Source organism: Egretta garzetta, unplaced genomic scaffold (genome assembly GCF_000687185.1).
Source record: "Egretta garzetta isolate BGI_Z169 unplaced genomic scaffold, ASM68718v1 scaffold40, whole genome shotgun sequence".
NCBI classification, from domain to species: domain Eukaryota; kingdom Metazoa; phylum Chordata; class Aves; order Pelecaniformes; family Ardeidae; genus Egretta; species Egretta garzetta.
The window spans coordinates 3,771,202-3,792,972 of record NW_009258484.1 but is presented as its reverse complement, the minus strand read 5'-3'; the positions used below and the strand labels follow the sequence as shown (position 1 = coordinate 3,792,972).

Here is a 21,771-nt window from a genome sequence, read left to right as displayed (position 1 = left end):
TGCACCCACAAGTGCTGAAGGAGCTGGCTGATGTCTTGTCTTTGTGAGGCTGCTCTTGATCCTCTTTGAATGATCATGGTGACTGGTAGAGGTGCCTGAAGACTGGAGGAAAGCAAATGTCTCTCCTGTCTTCAAAAAGGACAGGAAGGAGGACCCAGAGAACTAACTACAGGCCAGTCGGCCTTGCCTTGATCCTTGAAAAGGTGATGGAACAACTAATCCTGGAAACCATTTCCAGGCACATGAGGACAAGATGATGATTGATTGGGAGTAGTCAACAGGGCTTCACCAAGGGGAAGTCATGTTTGACTAATCTGACAATCTTCTGTGATGAAATTACTAGCTTGGGTAGATGAGGGGAGAGCAATGGCTATTGTCTACCTTGACTTCAGTAAGGCTTTTGACACTGCCTCCCTTACGATCCTCATAGAGAAGCTGATGAAGCATGGGCTGGATGAGCAGACAGAATTGAAAACAGGATGAACAGTTGGGCCCAGAGGGTGGTGATCAGTGGCACAAAGTCTAGTTGGAGGCCTGTAACTCATGTACGCCAGGGATCAACACTGAGTCCAGTCCTGTTTTATCATCTTCATTAATGATCTGGACGATGGAGCAGATTGTACTCTCAGCAGGTTTGCCAATGATACGAAATTATGAGGAGTGACTGATACACTAGAGGGTTGTGCTGCCATCCAGAAGGACCTCAACACACTGGGGAAATGGGCTGACAGGAACCTCATGAAGTTCAACAAAGGGAAGTGCAAATCTTGCACCTGGGGACAAACAGCTCTATGCACCAGTACGTGCTGGGGGCTGCCCAGCTGGAAAGGCCCTGGGGCTCCTGGTGGACAACAAGTTGAGTATTGTTAGCAGGTCTAGGTAGGTGATCCTTCCTCTTTGTTTAGCATTGTTAAGGCCACATGTGGAGTACTGTGTCCAGTTCTGGGCTTCCTGGTAGAAGAGAGACATGGACATACTGGAGAGAGTCCAATGAAGGACCATGAAGATGCTTAAGGGATTGGAGCATCTGACAGAAGAGGAAATGCTGAGAGAGCTGGGACTATTCAGCCTCGAGAAGAGAAGGCTCAGGAGGATCTGATCAATGTACATAAATACCTGAAGGGAGGATGCAAAGAAGATGGAGCCAGGCTCTTCTCAGGGGTGCCCAATGACAAGACCAGAGGCAATGGGCACAAAGTGAAATGCAGAAGGTTCCCTCTGGACATCAGGAAACCTTTCTTCACTGTGAGGGTGACTGACAGTGTTGCCTAAAAAGGCTGTGAAATCTCCATCCTTGGAGATATTCAAAAGCTCACTGGACATGGTCCTGGGCAGCCTGCTGTAGGTGACCCGGCTTGAGCAGGAGGATTGGCCAAGATGACCTCCAGAGGTCCCTTCCAACTTCAACCATTTTCTGATAGCCTCTCCCTTTCCATAAGTCTTTCTCATGGTGATCTGTACCACTGAGATGTTCTCTAACTGCTTTCTCAGAACCTGGAGTCCCTCACAAATAACATGGAAAAGGCAAATAAAGCCATACCCTAAAAAAACCCCAAAACCCCAAACAAACAAAACCACCACATAAACAATACGAAAAACCACCACTGAATTCTTAGTTGAAATCAGAGATTGCTTTATAATTCTTAACTTCACTGATATGAACTTCCATATATCGGTCACCTCATTGAGTTGTTTTATGTTTGACTTGTAAACTTGTCTATCCTGCAGTCTATTACACCGAAGGAATTCATCAAAATGCTAGCAGCAAAATCATGTACCCAAGAAGAGGGTAATAGTTTGATGTAATGAAATAAAGTTGGGTTTTAGCTGGTGTCCTAAGGAGGCTTCATGTGCAGGCCTGCGGTCACCTGTTGTCCCAGATCTTGGTATCTGTGAGACTTTTCTGTTGTATGAGAGGAAGTGACAGACATACAGAAAATATAGTCAAGTATCAATGAAGTTTTGTGGCAGCCCGTCAAGTCTCCTACCCTCTCCTAAATGCAGACACTGGTAATGGCTTCCCAAAGTTTGTGTAATATTCTAATCTATGTTGTATTTAAACAAATGAAATATTTTTTCTGCTTGTATTTTCCTTATGCACACATATATACATACATTCACATATATCACTTCCTATATAGAAGTGTTTTGTTTCTATTCTGGCAAGGCCTAAGTACCGCCGTGCATCTTACATAATTATTTTTTCCTTCACTTTTAAAGTGTATTGCTGTGCTCAGCATAATGGCTTATTTGTCAACAGAGAGAACTAGTAGAAGAACACCGAGATCACGCATAGTCACAAGACAGCAAATCCATAATTTGCAAGATGGTGCAGAACTTTATGAGGCAATTCAGAATGCATCTGATCCTGGCTATATGGAGGTAACTGTCGATCCTACTGGGCTACTTTTGAAATGCTTGTGCAATAATTTACAATGTAGTAGCTCCTGCTAAAATCAGCTGTTAAATTACTACTCATTTTTGCTGCCTTTTGAGATTTTCTGCAGTATGCTTATTGCTAAATAAATTAAGATTAAAAATCTTGAAAATATTTTCATGAAGGCTTGTTAAAATAGGTGAATAATATCTTGGCTTGCAAAACAGAGTAAGTTATTTTCTATTGATAGAAAAAAATCCAGGACCCTAGCACAATTAAAAGTTAATGCTACTTGTAATTTTATTACTTTGTTTTGCCTTGCATATATGAAAACTAAATGCATCTCGTAGGTCTTGAGTTTCACATGCTTATTCTTGCATGCTGTTCACTGAAGTGTTTGAACAATTATATTGTCATTGCTCTCTTCACTCCCTGTTCCAGTTCAATCACAATTTTTAAGTGTTTATGCTTTTATTAATAAGATGCAGGTGATTAGTCCCTGCCAGTTGTTAAAAATGAAATGCATGCCTTGTCTTTTGCAAGTCAGGGTCCTTGACTGTCATACAGCCATAAGATCTATGACTTTATTTGGTAAAATGTTAGGCGTATCTGTGGTGCTACATGTAAGGGCATCTGGATCTTGAAGGCTTGGTCAGAAAGGTAACGCTCCTGATGCATTTTAGTGTAAATCGCTGTGTCAGCTCAGAGATAGCAGCCCGCTGAGAGGTTCAACTCTTCTTCTTACAGAATTTTTTTCCTAACGTTTCTTCCTTCTTACGAAACAGGCAAGCATGCCTGTTATATTAAATATTCACCTTAGTTACGCATTCTTAAGCAGGCTTCTTACTAATTATCACATCAGAACAGTGTGTAATGTAATACTTAGACAACAGAGCGCTAGTACCAGTCAAGACTGGTGACTCCCATTGTGTGAACACACCTCATTTCAAGTCCTAGTAGTATATCAGTTGAACAATAAAATTGCTTGTAATAGATGAAAAATCTTGATGAGATTTTTTTTTTTTTAATTAATAAAAAAAGATACTGAATACAGTTTCTCTCGGTTACAGGGATATCTCAGTGAAGACCAATTAAAAGCTTTGAATGCTCACAGGCAGTTGATGAATGATAAAAAGCAAACTCAGATACAAGAAGAATTCAAAAAGGCTTTAGAATCAACAGAACAGGAAGAAAATGGTTGTTCCAAAAGAGATGTGTCCACCGTATGGAAATTATTTGTGGTAGACTACAGAAAGCAAGAAAAACATAAAGGTTAGTACTTGGAAAATTATAAATAATTTTTAGCTAGCCAACATAACAAGTAGATTTGAAGAGTTTCCCAACAGTATTTTAGCTTGCATGTTAATATTTCCAGTTTTATTTGGGTTTCGGTTTAGGGCTTTTGGGTGTTAATTGGAATTTATATTGTTTAAAAGCCTTCAAACTACTATTGCACAGCTAATCTATCTTAATCTGATATTGTTAGGAGCGATACTGAGTATCTGGCGTCCACTGCTAGATGTTTGTTCGCTGTTAAAGGAAGGCAGTCGGTACAGAATCTACCAGCTGTCAACATCACAGTCCAAAGGAAGATCAGACTCAACTAATATACAGTTAACAGCAACAAAGAAAACTCAGTATCTACAACTACCAGTAAGTGCTTTAACTGCGTAAAAGTGTATCGTTAAAATGTATCACAGTCTATACAAGTAAAAACTTAAAATGTTGTGTTTCTTCAGGTATCACAGGAGTTGCTGGTACAGATTTTCTTTCCAAGAAAAGCTCTAAAATTCACCAGTTTGTCGGATCCTTCTTTTCAGCCACCGTGTGCTGAAGTTGATTTAGTTGGAGTTGTAGTTTCTCTTAGCAGAACAGGTACGTTGGGGACCACATTCATGTCCTCCCATTGAATAAGTACTGAAGCTATTTAAAAAATTAAAATGTACCTGCATCTCAGGCCTGTGAAAACCTGCTAATATAGCCTATCACCATGATATGCTGTCAGAGAGTTCTGTTTTCGTAACGAAGAACTGTCTTCACTTATTAGCTCAGGAAAAATTTAGTAAGGGAGGATCTAAGCTCAAGAGAAGCTTTTCTGTAGTTGTTTCCGTATATGGGGGATGTAAGTTCTGACATCTGTGTTCAGCATCTGCAGAAGTGACATCGTGCATGTATGTAAGCTCCTTCTTTTGTGTACAGTATAGGAGTAGGTCCCAGGCACTGGAGATCCTGGGTAGGGACAGGTGGATAACCTGCTGAATGAAAAAATAAAAGTACCATAGGAGTATTGTTTTTTAAGCACTGGAACACAGACTTCGAGTTGTTTTCGGTAATCAGCAGGGAGATGGTGTAGAATATGAATGAAGCATCAAACATCTGTTCCCATGCAGATAGGCTGCCATGTTATATTTATCAATTCTTTCAAATATATGTGACTTTTTATAGATAGAAATTGCTGTAATCAACCTTTACTTAAAGTTTTAAGGTTTAATTCAGACTTTTTTCTTGCTTTTAGGTTTCACTACTGTGGTGTACTTATCTGATGAAAACTATAATTTGGTGGCAGTAAAGATCCGGACAGATCTTAGACACTTTGCTGTTGAAGATATAATTGTCTGCTGTTCGTTCATTTCTGCAAGCAACCTTCAGTGGCAATCTGAATTCAGATCAGAAATTCCTGTGCTGTTGGCTGGAGATCTTTCTGTATTCTCAGCCAGTCCAAAGGAAAACTATCTTCAAGAGAAGGTTAATGAGCTGAAAAGTACAATAGAGGTAAATCTGTAGATTTTTAATGATTAAGTTTAGTTGCTGCTTTGTTTCATTCTTCACCAAGAAGTCTGTTAGTACTAATGAATCCTGAAAACAAGTAATGCACGTAATGTTGAATTTGAGGTGATTTTCTGGGAAGTGGAGTAAGGTGTTAGTGCACTTTTCCTGGAGGACTCTCCAAACAAAGGGATTTTTCTCTTGTTAACAATAAAAGGAAGGTATAGTATTTCCCTCCATAGAAAGTGCAGCAGTCTTCTAAGTTGTTGGTTTGATATACAAGAAACTTCTAGTGGGATTATGATGAGAGAACAGAGTCCTAAATACCTTGTTTGTGAGCATATAATACTTAAACAATTTTGAAGAACGCCTATTCTGCAGTGTAATCTGTTCTCCTTTTTAGAATGTGGCCTCCTTTTGCTCTGATGCAGAAAGTAAATTGATGACTTTGCTACAAAGAAATCTCTCGCTTCCACCCAGTTTAACTAAAAGATGTGGCTTGGAACGCCTCTCTCCTTCCTGCAGCTCAGGTCTTTATGCAGAGGATAAAAGTTTGGTAAGCTTCTGTTAATTAACACTGTGTTTATACTGACCGTACATACAATAAGGATATAAGCATGTTTTTTACTGATAGCTATGGTGAATGGTCTCACTTCTCAGTCCACTCCATAGGTTGTCTTCAGGGCAATGCAAGCTGATTAGAAGCTTTCTCTGCGTGTGGTTTAAGATTATTCCCCAGGAGGAACTGCGAGACTATTCTTCCTCCAAGCAGTACATGAAAACCTCCCCTTGTGGCCTGTGTTTTCACAGCATACTTTAAATATTCTGAATTTTATATGAGTAAAATGAATCATCCTTTCCCTGTAGATAATCCATGGCTTTCTTGGTCCCATTGTGAAGATTATCTGACATGCATGTCACTGGAAGGAAAAATCTTGATCTGTAAATTTTTCTTTCATGGCATTCTGCAGTTCCTCCCCTTGCTTAGAGAATTTACCTCCTGGTCTTTTTTTTCCCAGCTATAGTTCACTATTTCCAGGATTTAAAAGGGACGAGGTATCACCTAGTAAATGTTTACGTTTTATAGCAGTCTTGAAAAAAATTGAGTTAGGCACTACTGAAGTTTCCCATGAAGGCTGCTGGTGGCAGGTTGTTCCTGATGTGGAATACTGAGCACGGTCAGAACAAAAATTTTTCTTGTCAGTATGTGCGAGGGAGGTGGAAACACCCTGATGTGAGATCAGTTCCTGGGGACTAAATTTAAGCTTACAAGACATCATCTTCCATTTCAGAGAGAGTGCTAATATCTAATTCTGAAGGTTTAGTTTGAGTCAGTTTGTTAAATATATTAACCAAGTTAAAACAAAGGAGACGTTAATGGTATTCTCAAGTGAAGCATGTGTTTGAATGGTTTGCTATGTAACGTCTATCTTCTAGGTATTGTTATCTTCAAGGTTTTTTGTCTATATTCTATCCCTTTTTTCTTCACTTTTTTTTTTCTTTTTATGAGTGCTTTGATTTCTGACCAGCCGGCACAGAAAAATTCCCATACGTTTAGCTTAGATCTCAGGAACAGAATGTAAATGTACTGGTTTAATGTACATGTAAACAGTGATTTATCAAGTATCAGTACTTGAAAGAGTAATATTAGTCAGCATCAGAAGGTATCAAACTTAAGTTAAATTGGACATGAATGATGACATAGCATTTTTGTATCAGGTTTTTTCCCCCTGTTTTGTGGAAGTAATTGAGGAAACTGATGAAATAGGACGTTCTATTCAACATAAAACTTATTTCTTTTTTACTAGATCTCTTCTAAAATTGAAATAAAGCATCCAAGCCCCTTGTCAACTAGCACACCGAATATGAAACTTGTCATGCAAGGGACAGCAAAAACACCTTCACCTGCTACAATTAATGAAGACCATCCCAAAAACAGCAAAAAGAGAAAAGCGATGGACTTCCTCAGTTGCATACCTGCCCCTCCACCACTGACACCCATCTGTTCAATCATTTCTCCATCTTTAAAAAAAGCGTTTCAGCCTCCACGAAGTTTGGGTTTACAGCGTGGCAAGTCACCAAAAGAAACTAATCGGAATATTGGTCACATCACACCCTGTAGAAAATGGAGAGAAACTGTCCATCTTCCTGAGAATGACCTGGTTGCTGATGAAGAACTTGCAATGATTAACACACAAGCACTCGTGAATAATTTACCAGAAGAAAAGAAGATTGATTATGTAAATGAAAACAGTGGTACAATAGCTACTAATTTAGCTGATGGTCTTTCACACAAAAATAGTTCCAGGTCTACTGGGGAAGCAAATAACTCATCAAAAAGCAGTTCTGAAGTTGCTGAGGCTCTTCAGAAAGACACAGGGGAACCTGAGGACTTGTTACCAGCCCACAGAATGTTACAAAGACAAAACCCCAGAAAATGCTACTAAATGCACATGTACAGTATTGTATATATTTCAAAGTCAAATTATTTTTACACTTTGTACATTAAATCCTGATTATATTTAATAAAGCTATATTACAAAAACCAAGACTCATGAAATGACATTTCATCTGCAAAATAATTTGGAGATGAGTAATTATACATTTCTCATACAAACATCTATCGTACGGTAGCATCAGTGTGGCTGAAGGTTTGGTGACGTTTTATAAGCCATTGCTTTGATTCTGATGTATTCTTAAATTACAGCAGGACCTCTGTTTCAGTCTAAAGCAATCAGTTTTGTTACCCTCTGTAATATTAGAATAGTTGTTTGGCTGTCAGAAGTAGCACAAAATAAACAATTCTCTAAGCTTACTGTTACCAAGCACAACACTTCAATTCTGCCACAGTTCTTGTACTTTTCCCCTCAAATTTTCCATACAGCCCTAAAAGAGTTTGAGAAAACAGCTATGGTTATCAGATTCATAGCAAAATGCCACGCGCAGGTATTAACGACAGATCCTTCGTCAGTGTTTCTGAGCTGCTCCCTTCTCAAAGAAGCACTTGAGGCCACAGCATCATGAAAGATTCTTTGATTTCATCATGAGATCTTTCTGATGGGAGTGAGTTAGTACTTGAATTCATTACTTTGTTCTCATTCGTTTCAGCAGAGGAAGCTTCTCAGAACTGGAGTTTCTCCACTGGAGAGAGAAGCAGTCCTGCCAGACTGGCTGCCAACTCCACATCTGAGCTGGTTTGTTGTCAGGCTGCCCCTTGCCCTGCTGCCTGGGTCAAAGGGTGGAAGATGTTTCAGAACCGAGACCCCCAGCTTCCCACTCGGCCACCCTTCAGGGGTCCTCTGCCATTTGCTTGGCTCAAGTGCTGAACTGGGAGTGGCTCCTGTCACCAAGCTGGACACTGGAGCAGGACGGGATGTAACTGTACTTGCTGATAGTTCTGTAAACCTTCGCACAATACTGCAGAGCCAGGTTCCCTAGGCCCCGTAGTTCACAATGATGGCACTGCTTTTAAATGCAGCTTGAGTAGAAAATGCAATTTGTCTTGTACATCTGCTGTGTCCTGATTACAGCTTGGCTTTTGCCCAGAAACAGCATATTTCCTTATACCTCTTCTACTTCTCTGTCCACTAAATTCGTAGATGAACAGCAGCTGTACCCATATTTCTTAACGTCCTATGTAAGCTGTCTTCATTTCCTACTGCAAAATAACTCCCCACTGCCCTGTTCTATTAGCACTGCCTAATAATCCACACCGACTTAAAAAAAAAAAATTGCCATCACAAATGCTGAGTTTTAAAAATGTTTGATGAGGCTTCTTGATAAGGACATAATTGGCAGAATTAAACGATATGGATAAAACTACTGCGGGATAGCTTCTTTCCTCACTCGTCCATCAGTCAGTGGCTTCTCAGCACTTAGTGATGGAAGGAGTTGATTTCTCCCCTTACAAGAAGATTATTTTTTTTTTCCCCTTCCTTTCTTAAGTCATTATTTTGTACTTCTGAGTTAGTCTGGGTGTTTGGTAGCCTTGTGCTTCAGCTCTTCAGAGCTGCTCCTGTAGCCCTGTTCCTACTTTCAGGTTAACTAGCACTAGCCTAACACTAATGTTTCCTTCTAGGAGCCTCCATGCACAGACTCATCTCAGGATCGGTTGAATTCCTATGTCTTGGCAACATAAAGGGCTCAGTTTGGTGCGTTAAAGTGTTTCACCTCCGGGCTGGAGAAGCCGTTTGGCTCTGATAGAGCTGAGGTAAGACCAACATGAATCCAGACAGCAGAGTTGTAAATAGGGAACAGCATCAGATCTTGCTACAATCTGTTCCAGCTACCTTTTCCACCGTTCTCTTTGCCTCTCTTTAAAGCTGGCAGTAATGGTCTAGGCAAGATGGAGTGGGAAGATACCAAAGGTTATAGAGCCAGATATAAAGTATTAAAATGGCAAGAAAGGACAGCTGCATGGAGAAGGAATTGGCCACATGGCCTGTAAGAAAGAAAATTTAGGAATATTTATCGTCCATTAGTGACAACAGTGCGATGCAGGGAAAAGCGTTTGGCACAGCCAGTAAATTTCACCGTAAGCTTGAATGGATTTTCATGGAGGACGAGGGATGAGAGGGAATACAGTTTGTACCAAGGATAGTGCTCTTATAGCGGTCCTGTAGAGCTGTGAGATCATAATCCAGTGACATTTAAAAACTTGTAAGCCATGGAAGTAATTTAGAAATGTAGTAGAAAAAATACAAGAATAAAAAAGTTTAGAAAAAAATACAAAACTAGAGACTTTTATACCCTGATAATTAAAATACACTGAAGAATCCCCCTCTTCAGTTACATGGCATGTTGTTTGGACGTGCCATGCGAGGTCGTCTGTTTGAGAAGGCTGGAAATGGGTTGGAGTGGGAACCCGTGCCGTAAGCTGCATTTGGCCTACTGGAGCTTCTCTCATCTCTGCTTGGTTTTTCAGAGTGAAGAACGCTGTGGAAGGTAACATTGTGCTCGTATTGTTCTTTCATCCGTTCTATCTTTTCTCGAGGGACATGATGAATATTTCTTCTGTAGAGTCAACATTAACAGAAAAATACAAGTATTTAGCCACCCATGTATTGGAGGTTATCTTAAGCTCGCTAAGGTTTCTGATACGTTCAGGATAAGGGTTCATCTTCCCGATGATCTATTTCTAGCCCTTTTTTGCCAAATTGTTCTTCACTTCCACCCACTTCTTAGAAATATTTTTGTGACTGCTGAAAAATCAAGTATTTCTGTGGGCAGCCAGGACATAAGAAGTTAGATAAATGCTTTGAAATGTAGGCCCAGTAAGAAGAAGAAGATGTAGAAGACCTGTGTATTATTTGATACGGGTTTTAGTGCTAACGGCTTGTTAGCCTCGGGGTGAGCTTTTATAAATCTGGAGAAATGCAGACAAGGGCTGTAGATAGGCCGGATGCTGACTCATAATCAACACATACTGAGGTCAAAAAACCCTTGTTGCTTTGTCTGAGCGCAAGTGGGGAAAAATAATCACACCTGATGTGGCTCACGCTCCAGGGCGGATTTGTAAATGATGACAAGACTGAGAGGGAGGGGAACAGGATGCTCAACCATGCAGAGCTTTCTGGATAGACCAGAAACGGCTGCAGTCTCTCAACATGTCAGTGGGAGTTGTTTTCCCAAAGACCACCAGGGATTTCTGCTTGTCTGTGAGTTTGCAAACTCATAAGTATCTTTGGTTTTGCCATTTAGCTCTGTTAGGCAGAAGTCATCATCTAAATTTGTCCTGCATCCATATTTTCAAAGCCTCGCAGTGTGCAAATCCTGCGTCGCTCGACATGTTTTTCCCCTGGTGGAATTAAGGTGCCAGTAACGCAGTGGGTTGCCAGCTGCAGCATCCCACTTGTGAAGCGGGCAGGAGGTCCTCCCCCAGCCAGTGCCCTACCCACGTGTGCCGCCTGCGCCCGGGACCAGCAACTGGCACAAACCGTAGTGCCGGTAAAGACACAGCGCGGAACCAGACTGGAAACAACCTTCAGCTGTCCCGGAATCATTTCCCAAAGAGCTGCTCCAATTTGAATTAGCTTCACAGTGCTACTGCAAGATGCCGGTTGAAGGCTAGAACGTTAGCCTGCACGGAGTTTTTAGTGACAGAGTCATTGACCCTGCACCCACTAGCCCAATTAACACACCTGGAGCTGTATTTGGCTGCCTCTGTATCCTGCCATGTTATGCAGAGTTGATACGTTCATGGTACCCCTTTTGTGTGTGCATGTTAAGATCTTTAGAAAGACCCTCTAGACCCCTGTTTCTTGACCACGCATTGCAAGCCACTATTTGTAATGGTTAGCTTTTTTAAGAACGGGTGTCTGAATATTGTCTGTAGTGCTTAGACATGTTTGGGGCCCAAATAGAGGGAGTGCTGCTCAAAACCCGGACTGATAATCAGGGTTCCTGCCCTGAGAGAGAAGCTTGCCGCATGAATACACGCTTTGGGGGTGTGTGTGTTGCTTTTTCTACTCCCTGACTCACTTCAGCAGTTAGGCTCTTTCAGGGCTGAATTCACTGCAGACCAGGTATTGAGTAACAGAAATTTTCCACAACAATCCTTCTCTTGTCATTTACGAGGTTACCTTTTAGGGTATATGAAGAGTGCTGACCTTTCTCAGAGCACATCAGTAACACGAGAAGCTGTCTGCTATATCAAAGAGGAAAAGATGTACCTCGACAGTTCTTGAACATTGAACTTCCAGGGTGTATCTGGTTCTTGGAATATAACTTCGTATCTATTTTCACGTGCCTGAAGAAGTACACAGAAGTTTTAGATGTATGGCTGCTGAGCTCAGGAGTAGCCAATCTGCCAGAACCCATGAGATTTCATCTGGTTAAGAGACATCTCATATGTACCAGGAGCCAGAAAGAGGAAGATAACCATGCCTCCCATCAGGGTGCTGGTCTGAGTCCCATCAACTTCATTTCCTTCTACATCAAAGGTCTCCTGGCAAAACTTGCCTTGGCATTGCCCGCAGTCCCCGTCCCCCACGGCAACACCATGCTGGCCCTTGAACTCTCTGGAAGTCGCAGGTGGCTCAAGAGACACAAGCTGACCACACCATTCTAGAGCTTCCGGGAGTGTGAGGTCAACGTCTATCAGGCATGCTATCTGCAGCCACCAAGTCTACAAGCTTCAATTTTTGTCAAGGTAAAGCAACATATATATGTATATATATACATACACACACACACACATATACATATATATATTTAATACAGTTATTGATTGCTTTGGAGGTTTGATTTGGGGGAAAGGAGGCAGGGAAATCCGTTGGTTTTCTTAAATCTCCCCCACCTCTGGCTGTGCTCTCGCACTTGCTTCATAGTCACCCACCAGCATCCACAGCTTCTGCCAGGGGAGCAGCGTGTCCAGGCTTTCTAGCACCGCTATTGATTTGCGCCTCTTTTGTGCTCCCATATAAGCAACACTTAGACCCAAATTTCTTAACTGACCCATAACCCAAGAACAGAAGCGTGAGTATAGTATTAGCAGCCAGGCCCCATTTTGAAACTGTACTAAAAATATTGCCACCTCTGCCAGAACTCCTGACAAGAGATACCAATGTGTCTTTGAAGACTCTTTATGGTGCATTTTTCACATGTCATAAACTGAAGTTGTAAGTCATATCTTGATATATTTGTCAGCAAATAGTTTGGTAACTGTTCAGTTCATGTCACTGCTGGGGAAGGGGAGGTACATCGTGATCATCAAGATGTTACAGGGCAAGTTCAAAGACACTTGATCTTTTCAAGTCATTTTGCCTTCACTGAGGTATACAGCTGGCTAGCTACAACAGCTGCACTGGCACCCCTTCCCCTATGTCATCACTTTATCAATCCTTAATTATAATTAGAGAACTAAGTTATTCTTTTCAGCCATGTTAAGAACCATTTCAGTCAGATCCCCTCTTAAATGTCATAGCCAAGCACAGAAAAGCAGTAAATCCGAGCTTTCCCTTCCATCATCACGTACGGCTTCATTTCCCAAGCATGGATGTTGGTATTATCAATAATAACCGGGCTTTTCCCATTCTTCATTGCCTTGTGTGCTGTAATGTAACACATGAAGTAAAGCCAATGTATTAAATAACAGACCAAGCCAGGCCTTGCTAGCCCCAAAGCGTCCTTTCTCTGCCCACCGCTCGCACGCTTGGTTCCCCATGGGCTTGGGTTTGTAGCTACCACACGAAGGCGAGCAGAGGCCAGCGCCCAGCCCGTGCACTCCTGGGGGAGGCGATGCAGCCGCTGGCTGTGCTCAGCACTGAGAGATGGACCTCTCGTAGAACATACTTAGCAGTAGCACAGCATTTACCAGAAAATGACTGCTGTCTGCCAAAGATGTCCGTTACATGGTCTCAAAGTGTTACCCGTTGCTAGAAATGAGTTCAGCGCACAGCCGCAAAAGCATGTTACATTTTTCTCTCTGAAGGAGAGACCTGGGTGGTTTCATTCTCAGACTTAAAATTAGGTTTGCAAGTTTTCCTCACGGCTATCACGAATCCCCCCCTTCCCCCCCCCCCCCTCCCCGTAACACCCTCTTCCAAGTCAAGACAGACACCTAAGAGGTTCCAGTCTGAAGGATGCGGTGCAGAGAGCTGTAGTCAGCAGCTGCCGGGCTGGTAGTCGCATGCCACCTGCTGTTACCAAGCTTCAGCAGTGCTACCCAATCGTCACCGGTTTTCTAAACCAACATCTATCCATCACCAACATTTTTTCATTTATGGTTTTCTCTTGTAAGTCAGAAGAAACAAAATCAGTACCCCATGAACTTCAGTGTATGACACCACCTTGAGGTATTTCATTTTGGGGACTAAGTTTAAAGACAAGACTGAAAAGTGAAACTATCCTCCAAAACCCCATATCGATTTCAGTCACCTCTCTTTTGGTTCCATTTGTGCGCATCCTCTAGCAAGTCAGGCTCAAACACGTATACACCGTTTTCGATAAAGAAGTCATCAGTACTAAGAACCACAGCGCTGGGATAGTCACATTTCAGTTGTCTGGGGGGGAAAAAAAAGGATGAAAGAAGGATTAGTATATGCTAACGCATGCCTTTTTGATAGAGACCATTAAATCGCGAGCCATACGAATGCTCTGCAAATATCACAGTGCTTCATTTTGAAAAAAAATCCCAGCTTAAAGCATCTGAAAGTAATGTGATCAGTAAATGGACACATAGAAGGAAAGGAATGAAGCTTAAAGGCATGGCCTTGATTCCTTTAATTCAGCAGAGAAATCTACAATGGACTGCCAACATACATGAGTCTTTAATCACATTAATATATTCAGTTTGCTTCCCGAGTTATCTGAGAAGCTATGACTGTAAATACAAAAAAAAACCAAAACAAACAAACCCAACAAAACCAAACCTGCTAATCCCAGGGAAGCTAGTCTCAAACCCAATTTGATGATGGAAGTTTTGCTAGAGGGAGATTTTTGAGGATAACTAGGAGGGATGATTTGTCATTTAGTAAAGATGCTCTGTATTATCATCACTTGTTCTTTTTTTTTGGCTACAAAGCCCACACTTAGAACTTTTTTTTTTTAATTTGCAAACACATGTCTGAGTGATTTGTCAATATTTCCTATTATTTGTCGCACTTTTACATTTCCTTCTGCTTTTCACTTGTCCCTGTTTTACTTAACCCTCCTCCTGTAGAGTTGAGGCATTTTTATTTATTTTTTCAGCTTTTAAGTATGTTTTATAAACAAATCTGAATTGCTTAGATTGGCAGCCCCAAAAGCAAGGGAGCCCCCCTCCTCTTTGCACTGATGTGTCCCCCCAGCACTGCTTGTTCGGACCTGGGATGCCCATGGGGGGGGACGCGCGTCCTGCCGTAAGCTAAACTGACCGGCTGCCTCTCAGACAGCAGCTGGCTCTGGGAGGTGAAGGTGCTGGCTTAACTGGTGGCTTAAATATGAAGCATCCCTCTGCCAGTCCTTAGAAAGCATTAAAAAAACAAAACAAAAACCAAACTTAATGCAAAATTGTGTTCCCATTTGTGTGTAAGCCAGGCTTATTCATGTCCATAGGCTGAACTGTCTATTTTTTTCAGTCAAGGGAGTGTTGTCAGGGAGAGGGCATCTCTGCAAGAAGTCAGGGAGAGCCCACAGCATCGCCTCACTGCTCTCTGTCTCCCTAAGGCCCAAAAATGTCACTGGAAAGGAAAGTAAGGCCAAGCCAGAAACCTCGTGGCTCTCAGACATGAATGCTGCTGCCCTGCTATCATCTCACGCCACACATGGTCTCCAGTCCTTGGGACTCATTTCAGCTTTCCTGCTAAAACGCTTCTCTTCCATCCCCGAAAGCTGCAAAACAACTATTGCTCAATGTCTTATCTAATTGAGCAACAGCAAGGGAAAAGGTGTCTCTAGGTTATCGGCAAAAACCAGACACACAGGCAGAAGAGGCTTAATTCTGTCCTCACTAGCTCTGCCCTAACCATTTACTTAACAATTTTATCCTAATCTGCCTGCTAGCAGCAATTCTTCACTAGGATTGCACGTTGCATGTAGCTGAGTAAAGGTCAGCTTCTGACTTTGTTCTGCCTCCACTGTAACTTCTGCTGATTAATTAGTATTAATTTGTGGTAGCGACCAGCACAGAGAGCAGCGACTGGCTGCTGAGGGGCTGGCCGGGGCTGCCGGCACCGTGCTGGGCTGCAGCCACCAAATGATGTTTCATTTAGCACCCACGCATCGTTACCTTCTAGCTCCAAAGAGATGTTTTATTCACATAATTACTGCTGGGCAAACAGATCTAACAGAAGTCATGATGCAAACTGTTAGCAACCAAGTCAAATGCCTTTTGCTTTAGTTTGGGGCAAAGAATTCTTATCATGAAAAGCATGGGAGCACCTAATGCTCATCTGGGTACCCCTGTGCTGATAAACTGATATATTCAGCTCTCCCTGGAATTCAGCACCTCCCCTTTCCCACTGCTTTACCCATCTGCATCGCAATCTCTTCTCTTCAAAACTGACTCTGCTAAAATATGTCATCCCTTTCACTACCGGTGTGTACATAATACTGTACGCAATAATAAAAGATCGCAAGGGGTTTTTTTCTCTTGCTCAGGGTTTCCTTTAAAGCTGTTCTCAGTCAGTGCAAATTTTAAAAATTACTTTCTTAGCATGCACCTCACTAAATTTTTAACACGTATGTGCAGACTCACATGCCAGCTTTGATATTAAGCAACCCAAACAGTATGTGGTTTTCTGTAAATGCTATCTACTACCTGCACATCATTGGTAAATCTAGATCAAACTTGTGCTTCAAAGGAGGGAAAATAGGGCACAAAATGCACTAAGAAGCGTGAACTACCGTCACATTCGCCGTAGTCACACCAACCTCCTCACAGCAACATAAGAAACCCTTACGTGGTGGGGGCGGGGGAGGAAAGATGTTTTACCTTCTGCTTATTTTGCTGTTTTTATCTTTTAGCATTCTAAAACAACCAAGCTGACACTAAAGTTTACGGCTTTCTTCTCTAATCCCCTATCACTGCCCATGAAGCCGACAAAAATCCTGTCTCTTCCATCCGTGGTAATTTCAAAGGGCACCCAAACCTCTGCAGTATGGTCCTTGAGAAATAAGCTGCCTACGATCAACACAGGACCACAAGCTGGTTTAGAAGCAAGGTTTTACATGACCACATCGGGCTCCCAATCACTGTATGCAATAAAAAGGCCTATATTTTAGCAAAAGACACCCCAGCTATGCAAAATGGGAGGGCTTGTCGGCCAGTGTTAGTAATAAATTCTGAGCACCACTGTTGCCGTTAGATGAGTAAAGGTAAAGGACACTAAGGAGGAAAAGAGAAATGACATCCCTTTGCAAGATCAAAGGGTACGTATCAGCTACGTTTGCATTTCTAAAAAAAGCCAGTGAACTCGAAGCGCTGCATTGTGCTAAGCAGTATTTGTCAAAGGTTCAGTATTAATTTGCCTGCGTGGGACATTTAACTGCACCGTGTTCCAGCTCTCGATCTTGCAGTAGATACAAAATACAGTGTGCTCTGTGTCTTGCTAAAGAAAAGTTTGCTGCTGTCTCAGAAATTAGGAAGGGTAAGAAAATAAGAAGAGAAAGGGGGATGTTTCCTCTGCTTGCAATAAATCTTCCCAAACCCTTTTTTCCCCCTTCCCCAAGGCAAAGCAGATTACCACCCTAGATCCCATATCTCATCAGACTGGCTGATGCAGTCGGGGGGAAAAAAAAAGCTTTCAGATGCTTCTGCTCTTCTTCAGATCTGACGCAACAGCAGCAAAACTTCACGTGTCCACCGGCAGAGCCTGGGAACTGATAAAGCCCCCAGAAACATCCTGGTGGCGCAACAGCAGCAAAACTTCACGTGTCCACCGGCAGAGCCTGGGAACTGATAAAGCCCCCAGAAACATCCTGCTGGCCAGCGGACAAGCCTCGCTGCCTGCCCACACCAAGCCCACCGGCAGCCCGGGCAGCGAGGATGCTTCTGAACAACGGGGCGTCTCGGCTAGTGTTGGTGCACGCTCATCTGCCACCCCACCTGGTCAGGTTTCGGATGGCTGCTGTGATTAAAAAAGGAGAATCTTTCTGCTGAAAATACAGCCGCCTTGCTGTTTGACCACAGCAGCATTATCACAACCGCCTCAGTGAAGCCATCGGTGGGTTTAGAATCTTCTACGTTATTCACCTAAAGATCTGTGCCCATGATTTATTAGGGACATGGTTTAGTGGTGGGATGTCAGGGTTAGGTTAAAGGTTGGGCTCGATGATCTCAAAGGTCTTTTCCAACCAAAGTGATTCTATTATTCTATTCTATGATTCTATGATTCTATTTATACAGTTTTGGAAGTGCCCTTTTTTTCTGAAGTGATTCTATTATTCTATTCTATGATTCTATTTATACAGTTTTGGAAGAGCATCTTCAGTGCCTTCAAATTTCAGATTTTAACTGACAACAAAATAATTATTCAGGATTTCAACTAGCTGGATGCATTAGAGTACTTGGGAAAAGTCTCCAGGATCACTAGTAATATCACCAAAAAAAAAATCCATAACTGTATTTCACAGATAATTTGAAAATAAATGAATTTCTGATATTGATCCCAGTAAGCAGATTGGAAGGAACATTTCAGGCTAACAGAACGGTGTGTCAGGCAGATCTCGGAGCCGGTAAATTCTCAAGCTACTTGCAGTGCAATGGAGATCAGAGCATGTATGTACCGACACCGCTTGCTCTGGTCACCCTTCCTACCACCAAGCGCTCCCCTGGCATTTAACAGCCTTTAGTTTCAGCAGAAAATCAGAACTGTGAGATCTGGAGCACATGCCCCGCACTGTCGCTTGCCTGCTGTGCTTCAACAGCCTCCAGCACCCTGAGGACTTTGCCCCGGCGGGAGCCTTGCCAGCCGGCCGCTGGGCTGCTGGCCCAGCAGGGAGGTGCCTTCGTGCCTCGCCCGCCGGGGCCAGAGCAGCGGCTGTCTTCTGCAAAGCAACAGACACTTGACAAACACGCTCAGGAGAATGACGTGAAGCGGTTTTATGCAAAGGTTAAGTGTTTACAATGCGCTGCCACCTGGAAGCAGGAGCTGCGGAGCTGAAGTCCATGAACCCTGGTCAGAGCCGCAATGCTGCAGTGGGGTCGGGGTGCTGGTAACGGCAGCGGGGCTGGCCCAGGGCTGGAGGTGCCAGGAGGAACTGGGCAAAAGCAGCAGAGAGAACTGGCGAAGGTATGGATTACACCAAGCAATGATACCTCGGTGCCAATGCATTTTTTCCTTCCTGTCCTGGAAGATTGCTCCGTCCCTGCTTTCTAAGGGCGCACAAGAGCAAACCCATTTCAAGGGATAAACCAGCAGCAGTGGCTGAAGAGTTGTGTTTTGATCACGCCCGGCCTAGTGCTTCAGCTAAACTCCCAAACAGAGGGTTGCACGTTACCCAAGTGGTGCATCATTGCAATACGTCGTAGAAGAGCTGGAAATACAGCTACTGTGCAATAAACTGTCTGTTGGGGAAGCAGGTACGAGCTTGTATGCATCTCATTTAATTGTTTTGGAGACATTTTTGAAAGCTAAACCAGCTGCCGCACCTCAGGTAACTCTTTTCTTATCAGTTGCCCAGGTCCGATCATGAGATCTGTCCTGTGAAGTCGGGGGGAGCGTGTTCAGGAGGAGGGTGTTACACACGCCCGACGGAGGCTGTTGGAGACGCAACTCCCCGCTACCCCTCTTCTCCCATGCGCGTCTGCTGGCGGTGACATACAGTGAGCGGCTCGAGGGAGATGGTCAGGGGCACCTAAAATACGTGGTTCAGGGAAGCATATTCTGAAGAGGGATGGAAGACTGAAGAGACTGGAAAGGTTTGGAGCTTGGTGGTGAGCAGACCAACTCCCTGTTCTGCCTTGGCTATTCAATATATGACAGGTGAATCCTTCGCTGCCTTTACCAGAAACCAAAAATCGGACCCGAACCAATCCATGCCAACGTCATGCTGCTCTGAGTTGGGGGAGCAACCAGGATGGGGAAATCATTTTAACAAAGATGCCAACACTAAATCTTGCAAAGCTGTCTCCAAACTCTGCTGGGTGACACTGAAAGGTCAGGGCAACGCGTCATGGATCCGAGGTTGTTCCTAGGATTGTGTGATGAACTGAAAAGGGACCCTTCTGCTGGAGTTACCAATAAGTTGCCATGTCACCAGTGATAACATTTGCGGTTCGTGACACTTCTGAGCACTGTGAAGATGTCCAAGTTGTAACAGAAAATGCTGGCTGATGTGAAGAAAGAACGATGAACGGAGGCGCGTGTGAAAGCACCAGAAGAAACAACAGAGCAAAGGCTAAACCAGTGGTACACACTGACAACCAAGAACATCGTTAACAGCGCTAAAACTGGGAAAGGTGCTGTTCATGCACCCCAAAGGCCAGCCCTTGGCCAAGGCCCAGCATGGAGGACTTGCCACTGGAAGAGCCAAGCTCCGAGAGCAGGAGGATGGCCGAGCAGGTCACACCGGCCCATACACACCCTCCTGCTTCCCCTCGTTCCGATGGGCGGAGAGGCTGCAGCTGAAAAGACACCTAAAACAGGAAAATGAAAATAACGGGCAAAACTCCCTGCCTAAGATTCACGGAGCACTGAGCAAGCAAAATTTGGAGGCAAAAAGATGGCAGCTGGCTGCGAGACGGCCTAGCAGAGCTGACCAAAACCCACCTGTCACCACCAACCGAGAGGAACCCAGAAGAGAAAAGGTGGATGGGACAGCCGAAGGTCCTTGTCCTCTCTGATTTTGGGCAGACCACCTGTGCACGTGCACTGTGGTGCTTGCGAGTATTTGGCTGCAATAGTGTGAGCGAATAAAATCTGAGAGGATGAATTTGAGTGGGTAAAACGAGCTTACTGAGGATTTTGCAAATAAATGCTACTTTCCTACCCCCGGCAGTAGGATCTTGCACTGAGCTTTGCTGCAGTAATTTTCTGCAAACATCGCTTTGCTTAGCACATTGTGTTTACCAATGCCAAAATGTACCCAATCTGGGAATAGCAAATCTCAGAATTTTCTTGGCACAGCCCTTTCATAATCTGGACAGAGTTAATGGAGGGGTACTAAATGCCATTTTTACAGCTGCCCTTTGGTCTGCGTACTGCTGCATGGCCAAATGCAATGAACAGGGGCTAGAAACAGAACGAGTTCCTCAAACATTCATCTCACAGGGGATGAAAACAATGCCTAGAACTGATCTGGTGAATCTGTCATTAATAACTAATCTTGTGGTTTGACCTAAAAAAAAAAAAAAAGGGCGAGTCAGTTATTTGCACTGGCTGAGAATACGGCCCCAAATCATTATGTTCTCACTGTACTATGAAAAGACCCAAACCCCTCTGTCGGAGAAGGGGCCTGTGCTTACACAACCTCTTAGGGACAGACGCGTATGTTGGGTGTCAGGACAAACACAGCATCCGGCCGTTCATTAAAGAACTTGGCCTTACAGAAGCCCCGTGAGGCAGCCGGCACCGTGTGATGGGACGGAGGGTGTGGGTGAGAGGAAATGGTGTGCTAGCCCGGCGTATCGCATGGCTCCAGCTGCCACCTTTCACAGCGGCGTCCTTCCTGTGGCAACCCGTGATCCCAGCACGGGCTCCTTGCCCGAGCATGGGAACCCAAGTGAGAAGACAGCCAGCGTTCCTCTTTTGATGGAGCGTGAGTGGTGCCGGGAGCTGCGAGATACCCGACTGTGAGATTTCGTGATACCAGACGACGGCTACGCTGGGTGACACCAACTGCGGTGCCGCCTCCCAGCATCCCCCTCTGGGGTTTTCCCACCTGTATTTTTAATCCGCCTCGGAGCTGTTGGAGAGTGGAGCGCTCTCCCCTGCCCATTTGATACACCCCTACGGCTCTGACCCTGCAGGACGTCACGAAAACAGAAGCCAGAGTCGTCAGCTTTCGCAGTCGGAGAGAGGAAGCGCTTTGCCGTGTTCGTGATTAATCACAAGGAAAAGCACCGGCCTGGTGCTTTTTGGGGAAGAAACAACCACCACCACCACCACCACCTTGGCTTGGGCGATGGGTCCCTCTCACTGGGAAACGTCCCCCTCGGCGCTGCTGGCTCCCCCAGCGCCGGCACATCCTCGCGGCACCGCGGGCCG

The 21,771-nt window shown here is 43.8% G+C and overlaps 2 protein-coding genes across 2 annotated transcripts in view; one reads left to right on the top strand and one right to left on the bottom strand.

Annotated features, from left to right (window-relative positions):
* BRCA2 (BRCA2 DNA repair associated) overlaps positions 1-7,604 on the top strand; it is a 40,301-nt gene extending 32,697 nt beyond the window's left edge. Inside the window, 7 exon segments of the mRNA XM_035900477.1 lie at positions 2,261-2,382; positions 3,448-3,649; positions 3,864-4,030; positions 4,117-4,252; positions 4,893-5,149; positions 5,547-5,699; positions 6,952-7,604. Coding sequence (XP_035756370.1) covers positions 2,261-2,382; positions 3,448-3,649; positions 3,864-4,030; positions 4,117-4,252; positions 4,893-5,149; positions 5,547-5,699; positions 6,952-7,590 — 1,676 coding nt within the window. The 3' untranslated portion in view covers positions 7,591-7,604.
* Positions 7,605-7,681: 77 nt separating this feature from the next.
* N4BP2L1 (NEDD4 binding protein 2 like 1) lies at positions 7,682-15,445 on the bottom strand. Its single transcript, XM_035900438.1, has 5 exons — positions 15,381-15,445; positions 14,021-14,145; positions 13,106-13,194; positions 11,815-11,891; positions 7,682-10,156 (listed from the first exon to the last, which is right to left on the bottom strand). The coding sequence occupies exons 1-5, from the start codon at positions 15,443-15,445 to the stop codon at positions 9,928-9,930; spliced, it is 585 nt and encodes a 194-aa protein (XP_035756331.1). The 3' UTR covers positions 7,682-9,927.
* Positions 15,446-21,771: the final 6,326 nt, after the last annotated feature.